Source organism: Leopardus geoffroyi, chromosome C1 (genome assembly GCF_018350155.1).
Source record: "Leopardus geoffroyi isolate Oge1 chromosome C1, O.geoffroyi_Oge1_pat1.0, whole genome shotgun sequence".
In the NCBI taxonomy this organism is placed as follows: domain Eukaryota; kingdom Metazoa; phylum Chordata; class Mammalia; order Carnivora; family Felidae; genus Leopardus; species Leopardus geoffroyi.
This window is the reverse complement of record NC_059328.1, coordinates 158906890-158922547: the sequence shown is the minus strand read 5'-3', so window position 1 is coordinate 158922547 and position 15658 is coordinate 158906890. Positions and strand designations below refer to the sequence as shown.

Sequence of the window (15658 nt, the reverse complement as noted above, 5' to 3'; positions counted from 1 at the left end):
TTAATTACACTTTTTTTTTCCTTTTTTTAACCTTTATTCGTTTTTGATAGAGAGAGACAACGTGCACGCAGGGGAGGGGCAGAAAGAGAGAGAGAGAGAAAGAGAGAGAGAGAGAGAGAGGACCAAAGCAGGCTCCAAGCTGTCAGCACAGAGCCAGATGCAGGGCTTGAACTCACGAACCATGAGATCATGACCAGAGCCCAAGTCAGACACTTAACCGACTGAGCCAACCAGGAAAGTGTTAACAACACTCTTAGAGTACTGATTTACTGACATGGAAAGACCTCTTGGATAAGTGAAAAATGCAAGATGTATAGTACAGTGTATATAATATGTTACCTTTTACATAAAAGAAACTGAAAAATCAAAATACATATTCATCCTTATTCGTTTTTAAGCACTAAGAAAAGTAATAATGGTGGGAAGGAACTGGGCAGATAAAAGACAAGATAGGAGGGAAACTTCAAACCGTGCATCTTTTTATTTTTTTTTTTTTTTGCTTTTTTAGCTATATGAATATTTTAGCTATTCAAATATTAATTTTTTAAGTATTTAATTTTTTAAATAGTTAAATATTTAAATATTTTTTTTAATACTTCATTTTTAGTTCTCAGATGTTGGCTGCAATTACTACTGCCGTTGTTGTTGTTAGTAGTTGCAGTAGCAAGGTCAAAATACCTCCTTCCTGAAGTACTGCCTCTGCACAGAAGCCTCCTCTAACTTCCAGATTATTTAAAGAATTTATCATTTTCTACTCTACTTAAGCGGCTTAAGAGGTAGGTCAATGTCTTGTTCATCTTCGATATCCTAGGTGCCTTGCTTGCACCTGATAGATACAAAGGTTCTATAGTAACAGTAACCTACAAATACTCCAAAGAAAACAGTGACCATTTCTAAAGGGATTATGCTCTATCATCAATTATAAAACCTGAAAAATTTTAAACTTGAATAACTGGGTTTGCTAACATCCTTTCAACTACCGCCCAGACAAAATGTCCTCTCTTGCATCAGGTTTCTTCTTTTCCCAGGACTTCCCCAGACATTGATATCGTGTCCCAAAACCAAGACAGTATACACGTACCAACTCGTTAGCTCACTGCAATCTCTGAAATGCCTTTTGTCCTAAGTCCCAACACCCTGGTACATTGCTGCTATCTAAAAAACATTTGTTGACTGTCCCTCTTTAGATAGAGGTTTGCATATTAGCGAGTGAATAAAGTGCCCTTTTAACTGGAGAAGACCTAACACTCGATTCCTAATTCGCTCAGTGTTTTGTTTGTTCTTCTGGTGTGTAGGGTATTCTGTAACCGACTGTTCGGTAGCCCAATTCTAGATGTCATTCCAGCACACCAAATACTCCACTGACAGCTCAACAGTCACTTTTCATGCAGGCCCCTCCCCTTCCCTCCTCCCTCAACCTCACAAGCGCTAGAGCTCCTTCCCCGATACTGACAGACACACTGACAGTTCAGAAGTCCTTCTCCCCAAGCCGTTCTCCCCTGCAGCTGGCTGCAAGACCACCTCCCCGACTCTTACAATCCTGCGACCCAATTCCGTCCCTAATACCATCCCCCGCCCAGCCAATCCAAATCACATCATCACTTTCTTCCCAAGAATCAGGCAGCTTTAAAGCCTTTCCCGAGAAGTACACAACTGACAGCTTGACACCAGATTCCCCAGATTCCCCTCTCCTCCTTCCCCTCCTGCCCCACGCACTGGCTCTTCTGTCGCTACCACACACTCGCCCTGGCTTCCCCGAAAATTGAAAGCCTCGTTCCGTAAACATGCGCTCTGCTCTCCCCGCTCCCCATTCCCTTTCCGCCGCTGACAGCTCACTCACCTCCATCCCCGTGTGGCTGCACCCTCCCCCACCCCCTTCCCGTGACAGCTCAGGGTCGGCTCCCAGCCTTCCGCACGCCCCAGGCCTCCCCAGACCCGGCTTGGGACGCCGGCGTGCCCCCCGCCCCGGAGGGGGGCTCCACTCACCCACTCTCCCGCATCACGTTGCTGTCCCCGCAGTCACAGGCACCCCCAGCCTGGCTGCGAAACATGTTGAAGTCGTGTCCGGTGTGGTCGCCCTGGTGGAAGCACTCGGCGCACAGCGACATGCAGGGGGAGATGCCGCACGTCCGGCAGCGGTAGGCCACGAAGTTGGCTGTCCAGACCAGGCCGCAGAGCGCCGCGGGGTCGTAGGCCCGCACTGCTGCGCAGAACTCGTCGTAGCCTCCGCCGCCCGCCAGAAGGCACTTACACCACTCCAGGGCCTCCTCCTCGGCCGCCCCCGGACCGCCCCCGCCGCCGGCTGCCGCCGCCTCCTCGCCGTCCGCTGCCGCGGCCAGCGGCCGCTCGGCGCTCAGTACTCGCTCCAGCAGCGCTTGTAGCTCCTCAGCACCTGCCCTGTTGTCCGGCCGGCTAAGGGCCGCCTTCAGGTGCGCCGCGGTGGCCGCCTTGTCCAGGGCCAGCCCGGGCGCGGGCAGCTCGGGTTGGGGCGGCTGCGGCCCCCCGACGGCCGCCGCGGCCGCCGCCGCCATGATGAGAGCTCAGAATTTGGAGAGCCCAGGGCCGGCGGCTCCTCCCGGGAGGGTGGGGGAATTGACTGCTGCGATTGCTCGGCCCGCCCAACTCTCGCGATACCCCGGAGCTGCCGCGCACCTCCGTCCGCGTCCCCGCCCCTGCACACGCCCCCTCGGGCTGCGGGGCCTGCTCCCCGCCCCTCTCTCGTGGGACCTCGGGTGTTACTTCCCCCTCCTCTTGGCTCTCAAAGTTGAGAGCTACCGAAATAAAGGATCCGCCTTAAAAATAAATAAATAAGTAAATACGGGCCACTGTAATATGGACCACATGAAAAGTCTTTCATATGGACTGTTTTCTTCTGTATTTACCTGGACTGTGGAATTACACACAGCATCTTGCAGATGTACTTTAAGTATCTGCATTTCGTTTTACGATGTAGATTCCCATTGTTATTAATCCTTAATTACTACTGAATCACTATTACTATTAAAGCTAACTCCCAGTTTTCCCCCCTGAATCAATTCTTACCCTCACGCTATTACCAAGTTAATCTAAAGTACATTTTTTAGGCGATTAAAGTACACTACATTCTTACTATCACATTCCTGTTCAAGATTTTCAGTGGGAAAAAAAAAGCCAAGCTCCTTAAATCCTCTCTCAAAAACCCATCTTTCTGTCCTTATCTCCTGACACTACTCCAGGTTTGCCATATGAAAGAGACCAATGGGACTGTTCACTGTTTTGTGAGCCTTTATCATTTCCTGCCTCTGGGGCTTTATTGCTTCTAGTTCCCACACTACTGTATTCCTCTCACTTACCCTACAAACCAATTCTAGCACAGTCTTCCCCTATAATTTATTTTCTTCAAAAGGATGGCTCTTCTTAACTTACTTGATGATATAACTTTGTTTTTAACTCTACATCTAATCTGGGTCTGAACTTCGCACCTAGAGGTCTTAAAGAGTCCCATGCTCTACCAACTGAGCCAGCCAGACACCCCTTGATTAAACAACTTATTGGCTTTACTGTAAAATCTCATCTCCACCCCACTACTAATGGTAATTTTTTTTTTTAATTTATTTCATTTTGAGAGAGACAGAGCTTGCGAGGGAGGGACAGAGAGAGAGGGAGACAGAGAATGCCAAGCAGGCTCCACACTGTCAGAGAAGAGCTTTACGTGGAGCTCACTAAACTGTGACATCCTGACCTAAGCCTGCTTAACCAAGGCACCCCAAATTGGTAAATTTCTTCACTGCCAAATTTCATCATTGGCCATAAATGCTCAAATATTTGTCTGATTGTTAAATAGAACATAATTACAACAGATAATGCTTGTTGCATATTTATTATGGGCCATGCTCTTTATCTGTGTTAGTTCTTTTAATTCTCTCGATAATTCTGAGATAAGAACTGTTATTAGAGGAAACTAAAACTTAAAGAGATGATTTATGTGCCCCAAAACACACAGCTAGCTATTAAATGAAATGTGACTAGAACCCAGATCCATCTGATTCCAAAGCCCTGATCTTAACTACCACACCAGTATTTCCCAAACCTACCTGATCCCTAAGAATCACCTGAAGCTCTACTCACAAAAACAGATTCCCAGGCACCACCTCAGACCCAAGGAATCAAAATCTCCTACATAGCAAAATATAAATCTTGAGAGAGAGAATCATTAACGATCTTTCCCGAACTAAAAATCTACAGCTCATTGAAGTTTCCACAGCTTACTTCCAGACACTTGGCTGTGTTATACAAATACCTTAGTAACACATGACAGAGGACAACCAAAAAAAAAAAAAAAACTGTAGGAGAAATAATTCAAAGAAGTAGAATAAGAGTATTTCCAATCCATGACCCCAAATTTATAAGTGAATTGAACACAACTTAAACATACTATTTCACATGCCCTGACCCTCTATATAAATAAAGCATTTCATACTAATTATCAAGCAGTGATAAGTAATTCAAAAGTTGCTCAAAAAAAAAAAAAGTTGCTCAATAATTCTCTCGATGAATCACCGTAGTAAAACATACTACTTCACATGCCCTGACCCTCTATATAAATAAAGCATTTCATACTAATTATCAAACAGTGATAAGTAATTCAAAAGTTGCTCAAAAAAAAAAAGTTGCTCAATAATTCTCTTGATGAATCACCAAATTATAAAGCAAGTAAATTCCAGGAATATTTCAAACTAAGGTAGAACTAGTATGTAGTCACTAGTCAACGTCTGTGGGTTAAGGCAGTTGGGGAAGTGTGCTGATATAGCTCTCCAGGATTGTTTTCCTGTGGAAAATAACAAGAGTGCCCTCCCTGCTTGACCATGATAATACATGCTGGCAAATGAAGCCTTTTCAGCACTTCTCAGTGGTCTCTATACACTCCTAAAATTCTGCAAATGTCCACAGAATCCCACCAGGGTCTCTTTTTCTCTAAACAACAACAACTAAATTTAAATACTACCCTGTATTTCAGTTACATATTCATTGCAGCACTTGTCAGAAGAAATCCAGACACTTGTCAGATTTCCCACTTATTCTGGTAATGAGGATATCAGACTTATTCAAAATCAAAAAAACTGTTAAAATCATTGGTAATAACAAGAACATAAATAAACCAATTGAAAAATGGGCAAAATATGTGAACAGACATTTTTGGAAAGAAGACATGTTAATGGCCAATAGACATAGAGAAGATGCTCATCATCATTAGTCATTAAGGAAATGCAAATTACAACTGTAAGATACTACTATACATACCCACTAGAATGGTGATAATCAAAAAGATAGACAATAACAAATGTTGGCAAGGATATGGAAAAACAATAACCCTCATACTGTACTGATGGGAATGTAAAATAGTACCGCCTCTTGGGAAAACAGTTTGGCAGTTACTTAAAAATTTAAACCTACCATTTGAGACAAGATGGATAGACCTAGAGGGTACTATGCTAAGTGAAATAAGTCAGAGTAAGAGAGACAAATACTATATGATTCCGCTCATAATGGAATATTTTAAAAAAAGGAATAAACAAAAAGCAGAGTCGGCCATACAATTACAGGGAACAAGTGATGGTTGCCAAAGGGAAGGGGGGTGGAGGGTTGAGCAAAATGGGTGAAGAGAAGTGGAAGATACTGTACAGGCCTCCAAGTTATAGAATGCTGAAGTCACAGGAATAAAAAGCAGAGCATAAGGTCAGTGATATTGTCATAGCAATATAATGGGACAGATGGTAGCTACACTTGTGGTGAACATAGCATAATGTATAAACTTGTCAAACCACAAGCTGTACACCTGAAACTAATGTAACATTGTCTGTCAACTATATTCTACTAAAAAATAAAAAAAAATTAGGAGTGCCTAGTTGGCTCAGTTGGTAGAACATGCAACTCTTGATCTCAGGGTCCTGAGTTCAATCCCACCATGGGTGTGGAGCCTACTTAAAAAAAATTAAATTAAGTTAAAAATTAAACATAAATTTACCATAGAACCCTGCAGTTCCACTCCTAGAAATCTACCCAAGAGAATTTATACCATATGTCCACACAAAAACTTATAGATAAATATTCATAACAGTATTATTCATAATAGTCAAAAAAACTGGAAATGATCCAAAGGTCTATGAATTTGTAATTGGATAAACAAAATGTGGCATGTTTCATATAATGGTATACTATTTAATGATAAAAGGAATGAAGTTTTGATATGTGCTACAACATGAATAAACTTCAAAAATGTTATGTCAATGAAGGAAGTCAGACACAAAAAACACATTATTCTATTTACATGAACTGTCCAGAAAAGACAAATGTATAGAGACAGAAAGTGGTTGTCTGGAGCGGGGGGTGAGAACGGACAGTGGATGCAAATGGGTACAAGGGATCTTTCTTTAGAATGATAAAAACGTTCTAAGGATGGTTGGGGTGATGGTTACACAACTATGTAATTTGCTAAAACTCACTGAATTTAACTCTAAAAAAAGGTGGGTTTTTATGGTATGAAACCAGACTTCAATAAATCAGTTAATAATAATAATAGTAATCAGTAGTATTAACTATTGTTTGAGATGAATGAAATCATCAAGTTTCTGTCCAGATAGGAACTATTTTACTGCTTTAGCTTTCAAAATCATATGACAGGCTCTCAAATCTTTGCTTTTCCTAAAATGTCTGCAGCTTCTATGATTCGGATTCAGGAAGACTGACATTTTCTCTTTCAGTGCCTGAGTGAAATATAAAATCTCTTCTTCTAAACTACCTCTCAAATCACTGTGCTGGATCATGGGGAATTCCTACAAGGATCATATTTCCATGAGGGAAAGCCAGATTGAAATTCAGCTGAAAACTCCACACTCCTTAAATGCTATACCTCATTAAATGTTACTGTTACTCTACTGAGGACATTGAATAAATAATGCAGCAGACTGCTGTTACAGAAAGCTGCAATATTGTATCTAAAAAACTGCATTTTGGGGGCGCCTGGGTGGCTCAGTCGGTTGAGTCTGTGCCTTCGGCTCAGGTCATTATCTTGCAGTCTGTGAGTTCAATCCCTGCATCGGGCTCTGTGCTGACAGCTCAGAGCCTGGAGTCTGCTTCAGATTCTGTGTCTCCCTGTCTCTCTCTCTGCCCGTCCCCTGCTCATGCTCTGTCTTCTCTCTCTGTCAAAAATAAATAAACATTAAAAAAACTGCATTTTGTATGTATTCCATCTTAGCATGAGGAAGAATCTTGTGATATGTCTAAATTGGCTTTTCAAATGAAAATAAACCACACAGATAAGGTAAAAACTATAAATGATAGATAACGCAATTGCTTCTAAAATTAAAAACCCTTAACAGAGAACTTACAAATTAATGTAAACACTCCAAAGTTGTTTTTGTATTTATCAGGACTCTCTGGATGCAAGAGACAAAACCCCAACTCGAACTAGCTTAAGCCAAAAAGAAGACCATATTTAATCATATAAATAATGGAGGGAAGAGAGATCAATCTGGACGCATCCTTATCTTTGCTTTCAGGATGGGCTCCATGGGCTCAAACAGCTTCTGTAAATGGGCCTCCCCAACCCCAACTCTAGGCCATATCTCCACAACCTCACAATGAAGAAATGAGTCTCTTCTCTGCCAGATCCCCTTAAAACCCTGGGGAAGAACTCTGACCGACGCAGCTAGTGGCCCATGCCACGCTTATTACACATACAAGATGACTGCCACAGTATTAACTTGTAAATTTCCTTCTGGCTCCTATATACACACCAGACTTTCTCTAGGTGCACAGCAAATTCACCAGTTCTAATCACGATTGTTAAAATTTCACGCTGTGAGAAATATTGTGCCTACTATGGCCAAGAAATTCAGCCAGGTGATCACATTTAAGATTCACAACAACCCTGATAGAGAATTGTTATTATCCCCATTTTACAAGCAGCAATGATACCCTTCATTTCATGGAGTCAAAACATATGAACAAACACTGGAAGAGAAATTTATTGTTTCTACATGTGCCCGTCTGCTTTCTCCTCTCTTTCCCTCTCTCCCCCTTCTCTCCCTTCTTTCTTTCTTTAAACCGAGTCCTTTAAAATCTTGCAACTATACTTACCATGATTCTCTCATTTGTTTAATACTGAAGCTAGGACATTTTTAGTAAGTTTCTCAACTCATGCTTTAGATGTATTTTGGGGAAAAAAGCGTGACAGTGCATTAAGGATTTGACCTATATTAGCTCCTCTACAGACTGGTCTGCGCAACTTTTCCGAGGTTATAAATGCTTAACAATCTTCTGGGGTCTTTTTCATTATTATTTAATACCATTACATGTTGTCCTAATTTTCTTCCCTCCCCCCCCCTCTTTTTTTAAGCCAGAGAGAAGTTGTTTTCTCTGCATCTCCACTAAAGAACAGAAAATTTTCACCCACTGCCTTATACATGCAGCAAATAAATTCAGTATTTGTTGAGCCCCTGCTAGTTGCTCTGCAAGAGCTGAGGATAGCACTGTGAACAAAACAGACATGGTCCATGGCGTGGCCTGGAGTGGCACAACTCCACAGGTACCATTCTCATAGGATGCAATACTTCTGACATGGACCTTGCAGACTGATAAAATCACATTATATATTACAGCCTAATCTACAAATGCATTATTACTATGGCGACAATTATTATTACTTCTGATCTTGTAGTGAGAAAACATTTTTTAATGGGTACAGAAAATATTAACCACAAAAAAGAAAAGACTAGCTGACAAAATGGGTTAATTTAAAACTTTAAATTTCTGGTCATTAAAAGACACCAATAAGAGTTACAAAATTCGGGGGCACCTGGGTGGCTCAGTCAGTTAAGCGTCCAACTTTGGCTCAGCTCATAATCTCACAGTTCATGGGTTTTGGTCCCATGTCAGGCTCTGTGCTGACAGCTCAGAGCCTGGAGCCTGCTTTGTATTTTGTGTCTCCTCTCTCTCTCTCTCTGCCCTTCCCCTGCCCACACACACACACTCTCTCTCTCTCTCTCTCTCTCAAAGATAAATAAACATTGAAAGAAATTTTTTTAAAGAGTTACAACATTTCTGTTTGGGGTGATGAAAAAGTTTTGGGAATAGATAGTAATGATGATTGAACAACATTATGAACATAATTATTGTCATTGAATTATACCCTTCAAAATGGTTAAAATGGCAAGTTTTGTTATATATATTTTACCACAATTTTTAAAAGCTGATAATGTAATATAGCAAAAACCATTGATACGTACACTTTATTTTTTTTAATTTTTTTTTAACATTTATTTATTTTTGAGACAGAGAGAGAGACAGAGCATGAACGGGGAAGGGGCAGAGAGAGAGGGAGACAGAATCGGAAGCAGGCTCCAGGCTCTGAGCCATCAGCCCAGAGCCCAACGCAGGGCTCAAACTCACGGACCTCGAGATCGTGACCTGAGCTGAAGTCAGACGCTCAACCGACTGAGCCACCCAGGCACCCCTGATTCATACACTTTAAATTGGTGAATTGAATGGTATGCAAATTGTATATCAAAAAAGCTGTTAAAAAAAGATACCATTAAGAGTAAAAAGGGAAAACTGTGGAGTTAGAATATTTGCAATGTGTCTAACCCAAAAAGGATATGCATCCATAATATATAGAGAATTCCTACAAAGCAACAAGGAAATGACAGTCATCCCAATAGAAAAATGGGCAAGAGACTTCAATAGACACTTCACAAAAGGAGATAGCCAGATGGCAAATAACAAATGAAATAAGGAGGCACCTGGGTGGCTCAATCGGTTCAGCATCTGACTTTGGCTCAGGTCATGATCTCAGGGTTGGTGAGTTCAAGCCCCACATTGGGCTGCTGTCAGCTTGTCAGCATAGAGCCTGCTTCGGATCCTCTGTCCCCCTCTCTCTGCCCCTCCCCTGCTTGTGCTTTCCCAAAAATAAATAAATATTTTAAAAACATATTAAATAAGTAATCAGAGAATTGCTAATCAAAATTGTATTATCTATTATACACCTAATGGCTAAAATTTAAAAGATTGATAATACTAAATATTGGTGAGGATGTTGAGCACCTGGAACTATTAATGAGGGCCAGCGGGAGTGCAAAATGGTTCAGCCACTTTGGGAAAGACTTCAGTGGTTTCTTATAAAGTTGAAAATACATGTACTCAATGACCCCAAAATTATATTTAACAGAAACAAAAACATGTATACCCAGAAAAAAAAAAAAAAACTTGTACAGGAAAGTCCATAGTAGCATTATTCATATTAGCCAAAAACTAGAAATCATCCAAATGTATAACATGAATGCATAAACAAATCATGGTACATTTATACAGTAAAATAGAACTTGGTAATAAAAAGATACATCCAGGATGGATCTGAAAAACTTTATGGTATGTGAAAGAAGGCAAACACACAAAAAATTGCATATGCATGATTACATTTACATGAAGTTTTGTAATAGGCAAAGTAAGCTATGATAATTGAAATTAGAATAGCAGTCACCTGGGGGTGAATGGTAGAAATCATTAGGATGAGTTACTTGAGATGGTACTTATATGGTATCTATGTTATTCATGTTTCATCAAGCTGTATGGTTAAAATTTGTTCATTTTCTGTCAACTAAATCTTCGTTTTAAATCTGAAACAAACTAAATATCCATCAACAGAACAAATAAATTATAGTATATTCATAATGGACTGCGACACAACAATGAAAAAGAGCAAACATAGATGAATCTTACAAACATAATGTTGAACAAAAGAAATCTGACAAGGGCGTCTGGGTGGCTCAGACGTTTAAGCGTCTGACTTCGACTCAGGTCATGAACTCCTGGTTCGTGAGTTCGAGCCTCGCATCAGGCTCTCTGCTGACAGCTCAGAGCCTGGAGCCTGCTTCAGATTCTGTGTCTCCTGTCTCTCTGCCCCTCCCCTCCTCGTGCTCTGTCTCCCTTTCTCTCAGAAATAAACATTAAAAAAATTTAAAAAAAAAGAAATCTGACATAGTACGATACTGCTTATGTAAAGTTTAAAAATTAGTAAATTTAATCTGTGGTATTAAAAGTCAGGATAGTGGGGAGCCTGGGTGGCTCAGTCAGTTAAGCATCTGCCTTCAGCCCAGGTCATAATCTCATGGCTCGTGGGTTTGAGCCCCACGTCAGGCTCCGTGCTACCAGTGCAGAGCCTGGAGCCTGCTTTGTATTCTGTGTCTCCCTCTCTCTCTCTCTGCCTCTCCCCCACTCATGCTCTGTCTCTCTCTGTCTCTCAAAAAGGAATAAACATTAAAAAAAAATTGGGGTGGGGGGCGCCTGGGTGGCTCAGTTGGTTGAGTGTCTGACTTCGGCTCAGGTCAGGATCTCACGGCTCGTGAGTTTGAGCCCCGCTTCGGGCTCTGTGCTGACAGCTCAGAGCCTGCTTCATATTCTGGGTCTCCTTCTCTCTCTCTCTCTGCCCTCTCCTGCTCATGCTGTCTCTCTCTGTCTCTCAAAAATAAATAAAATAAACATTAAAAAATTTAAAAAAAATTTTTTTAAGTCAGGATAGTAATTGCTTTTGGAATGGCAGGGAGGGAAGTGATTGGAAGGGAGCATGAGGTGGATGTTTTTGGGGTGCTGATGGTGTTCACTCTTGACCTGGGTGGTGTTTCTACAGATTTGTTCACTGTATTCACTTGTTCAATAAGCTGTTCATTTATTACTTGCTTATATATGTTGTACATTAATTAAAATTAGTACTATGGCACAACACTCAGATCAATGGAACAGAATAGAGAACCCAGAAATGGACCCACAAACGTATGGCCAACTAATCTTTGACAAAGCAGGAAAGAATATCCAATGGAAAAATGACAGTCTCTTCAGCAAGTGGTGCTGGGAAAACTGGACAGCGACATGCAGAAGAATGAACCTGAACCACTTTCTTACACCACACACAAAAATAAACTCAAAATGGATTAAAGACATAAATGTAAGACAGGAAGCCATCAACAACCTCCAGGAGAAAGTAGGCAAAAACCTCTTTGACCTTGGCCGCAGCAACTTCTTACTCAACACATCTCCAGGGGCAAGGGAAACAAAAGCAAAAATGAACTACTGGGGCCTCATTAAAATGAAAAGCTTCTGCACAGCAAAGGAAACAATCAGCAAAACTAAAAGGCAACCAACAGAATGGGAGAAGATATTTGCAAATGACATATCAGATAAAGGGTTAGTATCCAAAATCTATAAAGAACTTATCAAACTCAATACCCAAAAAAACAAATAATCCAGTGAAGAAATGGGCAAAAGACATAAATAGACATTTCTCCAAAGAAGACATCCAGATGGCCAACTGACACATGAAAAAATGCTCAATAGCACTCATCATCAGGGAAATACAAATCAAAACCACAATGAGATACCACCTCACACCTGTCAGAATGGCTAACATTAACAACTCAGGCAACAACAGATGTTGTCAAGGATGTGGAGAGAAAGGATCTCTTTTGTACTGCTGGTGGAAATGCAAACTGGTGCAGCCACTCTGGAAAACAGTATGGAGGTTCCTCAAAACATTAAAAACAGAACTACCCTATACCCTAGCAATTGCACTACTGGGTATTTATCCAAGGGATACAGGTGTGCTGTTTCAAAGGGGTATAGGCACCTCAAGGTTTATAGCAGCACTGTCAACAATAGCCAAAGTATGGAAGAGCCCAAATGTCCAATGGATGAATGGACAAAGAAGATGTGGTATATATATACAATGGAATATTACTCAGCAATCAAAAGGAATGAAATCTTGCCATTTGCAACCATATGGATGGAACTAGAGGGTATTATGCTAAACGAAATTAGTCAGTCAGAGAAAGACAAATATCATATGACTTCACTCAGATGAGGACTTTAAGACACAGAACAGATGAACACAAGGGAAGGAAAGCAAAAATAATATAAAAACAGGGAGGGGGACAAAACATAAGAGACTCTTAAATATGGAGAACAAACAGAGGGTTACTGGAGGGCTTATGGGACAGGAGATGGGCTAAATGGGTAAGGGGCATTAAGGAATCTACTCCTGAAATCATTGTTGCCCTATATGCTAACTAACTTGGATGTAAATCAATCAGTCAATCAATCAATCAAAATTAGTACTAATAGTGAGAAAGATACATATTTTACATTTAATAATTTATGGATAAATGAGTGACTCTGCACCACCGAATACAAAACATTCCAAATTTAAAGGTTTAATGTGATTATGAATTTAAGTTGAAATATTAGAATATGCTTTCAGAGTATACTTTCTAATATTAGAAATATTAGAATAGTTTACGCTTAAATTTCACTGAACCTCTCTGCCTCTCTTTCACATATATGAAGGAGAAACTTTAAAGTTCATTTCATGACAACAACACAATATGATCAAAAGCCAGAGTGGGAATTCAAAAAGAATTCCTGTGTCCAGTGCATCCCTACAGGACATATGCATAAAGATACTCAGAACACATATTTTTTGCCTGCTACGGAAAACAGGTAGAGTTCCCTAAAAAGAAGAAAAGGAAAGTATGTTAAATTATTGGACTACTGTAGAAAGAGAAAGGGAGTAAGATAATGTAGAACAAGGCCTGAGATAAGAATTCATAAAAGGATGTTTGGGCAATGGGCAGGAGGCTAGGTTTTCCACTACAAGAGTCCCTGTAAGAATGCCCCTGACCACCCAGCACATATGCACTGTGCTTGGGCAATTCACACCTACGTGTTCAATCACACTGACCTGAGCAATTAATCAAATATTATTTGATAATATAACTCGAGTTTCTTGAGAACTAGGAAGCATGTCTTAATTATTTTCCAGTACCCAACACAGTATCTTCTAAATTCCAACATTAAATATTTGAATATTCGGTAAGCAATTCCTAAAGTATGTCTGCAGAACTTTGGGTTGGGGGGTACCCAAGAACTTTTCAGGACATCCACAAAGACAAGACTGTTTTCATAATAATACTAAGACATTATTTGCTTTTTTTACTCTTATTATTTTAGAAGCGTGCAGTGGAGTTTTCCAGATGCTACATGATGTATGATGATATGATCATTCTGACAATTAATGAAATGTGTCCTTTTGTATTCTTTGTTTTTTAGGACTTTCTGAGGTAGTAGGATTAGGGTTTAAATCTGTACATTTTCACAGATTAACCAAGTTTGTTCTCAGTACTTCTACCATATTCTTACTGGCTATGTTAGGTTATATCTGCTATAGTCTCTATAACCTCATTATTATGGACTAAATTGTTGTTTTAAAATCATGGACTTTTCTTTTTTTATTATTTATTTTGCGAGAGAGAGAGGGAAAGAGAGAATCCCAAACAAATCTGAGCTGACTCTGTACCTATTAACTGACTGAGCCACCCAGTTATCATGAACTTTTCATCTCATCTGTGCAAACATAAAAGGTCAGTACTAATTGTTGTCTCATTTTTCAATAATTTTTTGAAATATGAAAATGTTTCTAAATTTTAATTTTTTACCTAAAACTGTTTTTAAATATCTAATAGTGTTTGATTCTAAAATATAAGAAAATGTATTTATAGGTTTCTTACATTTAAGGATGACTCGGGGCACCTGGGCGACTCAAGCAGGTTAAGTGTCCAACTCTCGATTTCAGCTCAGGTCATGATCTAATGGTTAATGGGATCTAACGTAGGGCTCTGCGCAGACGGCACGGAGCCTGCTTGGGATTCTTTGTCTCTCTCCCTCTCTCTTTCTGCCCTTCCCCTGCTTTCTCTCTCTCTCTCTCTCTCTCTCTCTCTCTCACAAATAAGTAAATAAATAAACTTAAAAAAAATGAATGACTACTTGGCTTAAAAAGAGTATATTAAATCTGAAAACATGGCTGGACTTGCTGTTTTCCTTGTATTTGTCCAGATTCAGTGCCAAATAATCATCAAACATGATCTTTTATGTGAATGCTTGGCAATGAATTTCCCGTTGAAACATTCAGACTATTGAATAACATTCTTGAATCTCATGATTTATCCCGGAACAACTGCATTATTATTTGCACTGATGTTGCAAAAGCAATGATGGATAAAACTGCTCACAACTTAGTATTAATCAAGACAATGGCACTAAACTATCTATTTGACATTGTATTTGTCTCTATTATACTCGCAGGGGAAAAAAAAAAAACACTTTCCCTTAAAAATGTTCTCAAGAAAGCATCAAAAAATATAAAATGTTATTACATTTTCATCCATGAGGACACATCTTAACAGTCTCAATGAGTTAGTAATTTACACATAAAGCACTTCTGTTGCATACTGAAACATCTAGGTAATGTCCAGCAAAAAAATGCATATGTAATGTATAAACTGAACAGCTTTTTTTTGTGTGGCAAAATATACATAACATTTACTATTTTAACCCTTCTAAACACACAATTCATTAGCAAGTACATTTACAATGTTGTGCAACCACTACCACTATCCATCCCCATAATTTTTTCATCATCCCCAAACATAAACTGCACCTATTAAACAATTCTTCTTCTCCCCAGCCCTAGTACCTCTATTCTACTTTCTGCCTCTATGAATTTGCCTACTCTAAATATTTCAAATAAGTGAAGTCATATAATAGCTGTCGTTTGGGGCACCTAGTGGCTCAATTG

At 39.9% G+C, this 15658-nt stretch overlaps 1 protein-coding gene across 6 annotated transcripts in view; it reads right to left on the bottom strand.

Moving 5' to 3' along the window:
* UBR3 (ubiquitin protein ligase E3 component n-recognin 3) overlaps window positions 1-2597 on the bottom strand; it is a 241425-nt gene extending 238828 nt beyond the window's left edge. For 3 of the 6 annotated variants that reach the window (XM_045480144.1, XM_045480145.1, XM_045480146.1), the window contains exon 1: window positions 1987-2592. In XM_045480144.1, the coding sequence (XP_045336100.1) occupies window positions 1987-2531 (545 nt within the window). In that variant the 5' untranslated portion in view covers window positions 2532-2592. Of the gene's footprint in view, window positions 1-1986 lie in introns of all 6 variants that reach the window. The other 3 variants (XR_006712948.1, XM_045480147.1, XM_045480143.1) reach the window with 2 other exon arrangements.
* Between the last annotated feature and the right edge of the window lie 13061 nt (window positions 2598-15658).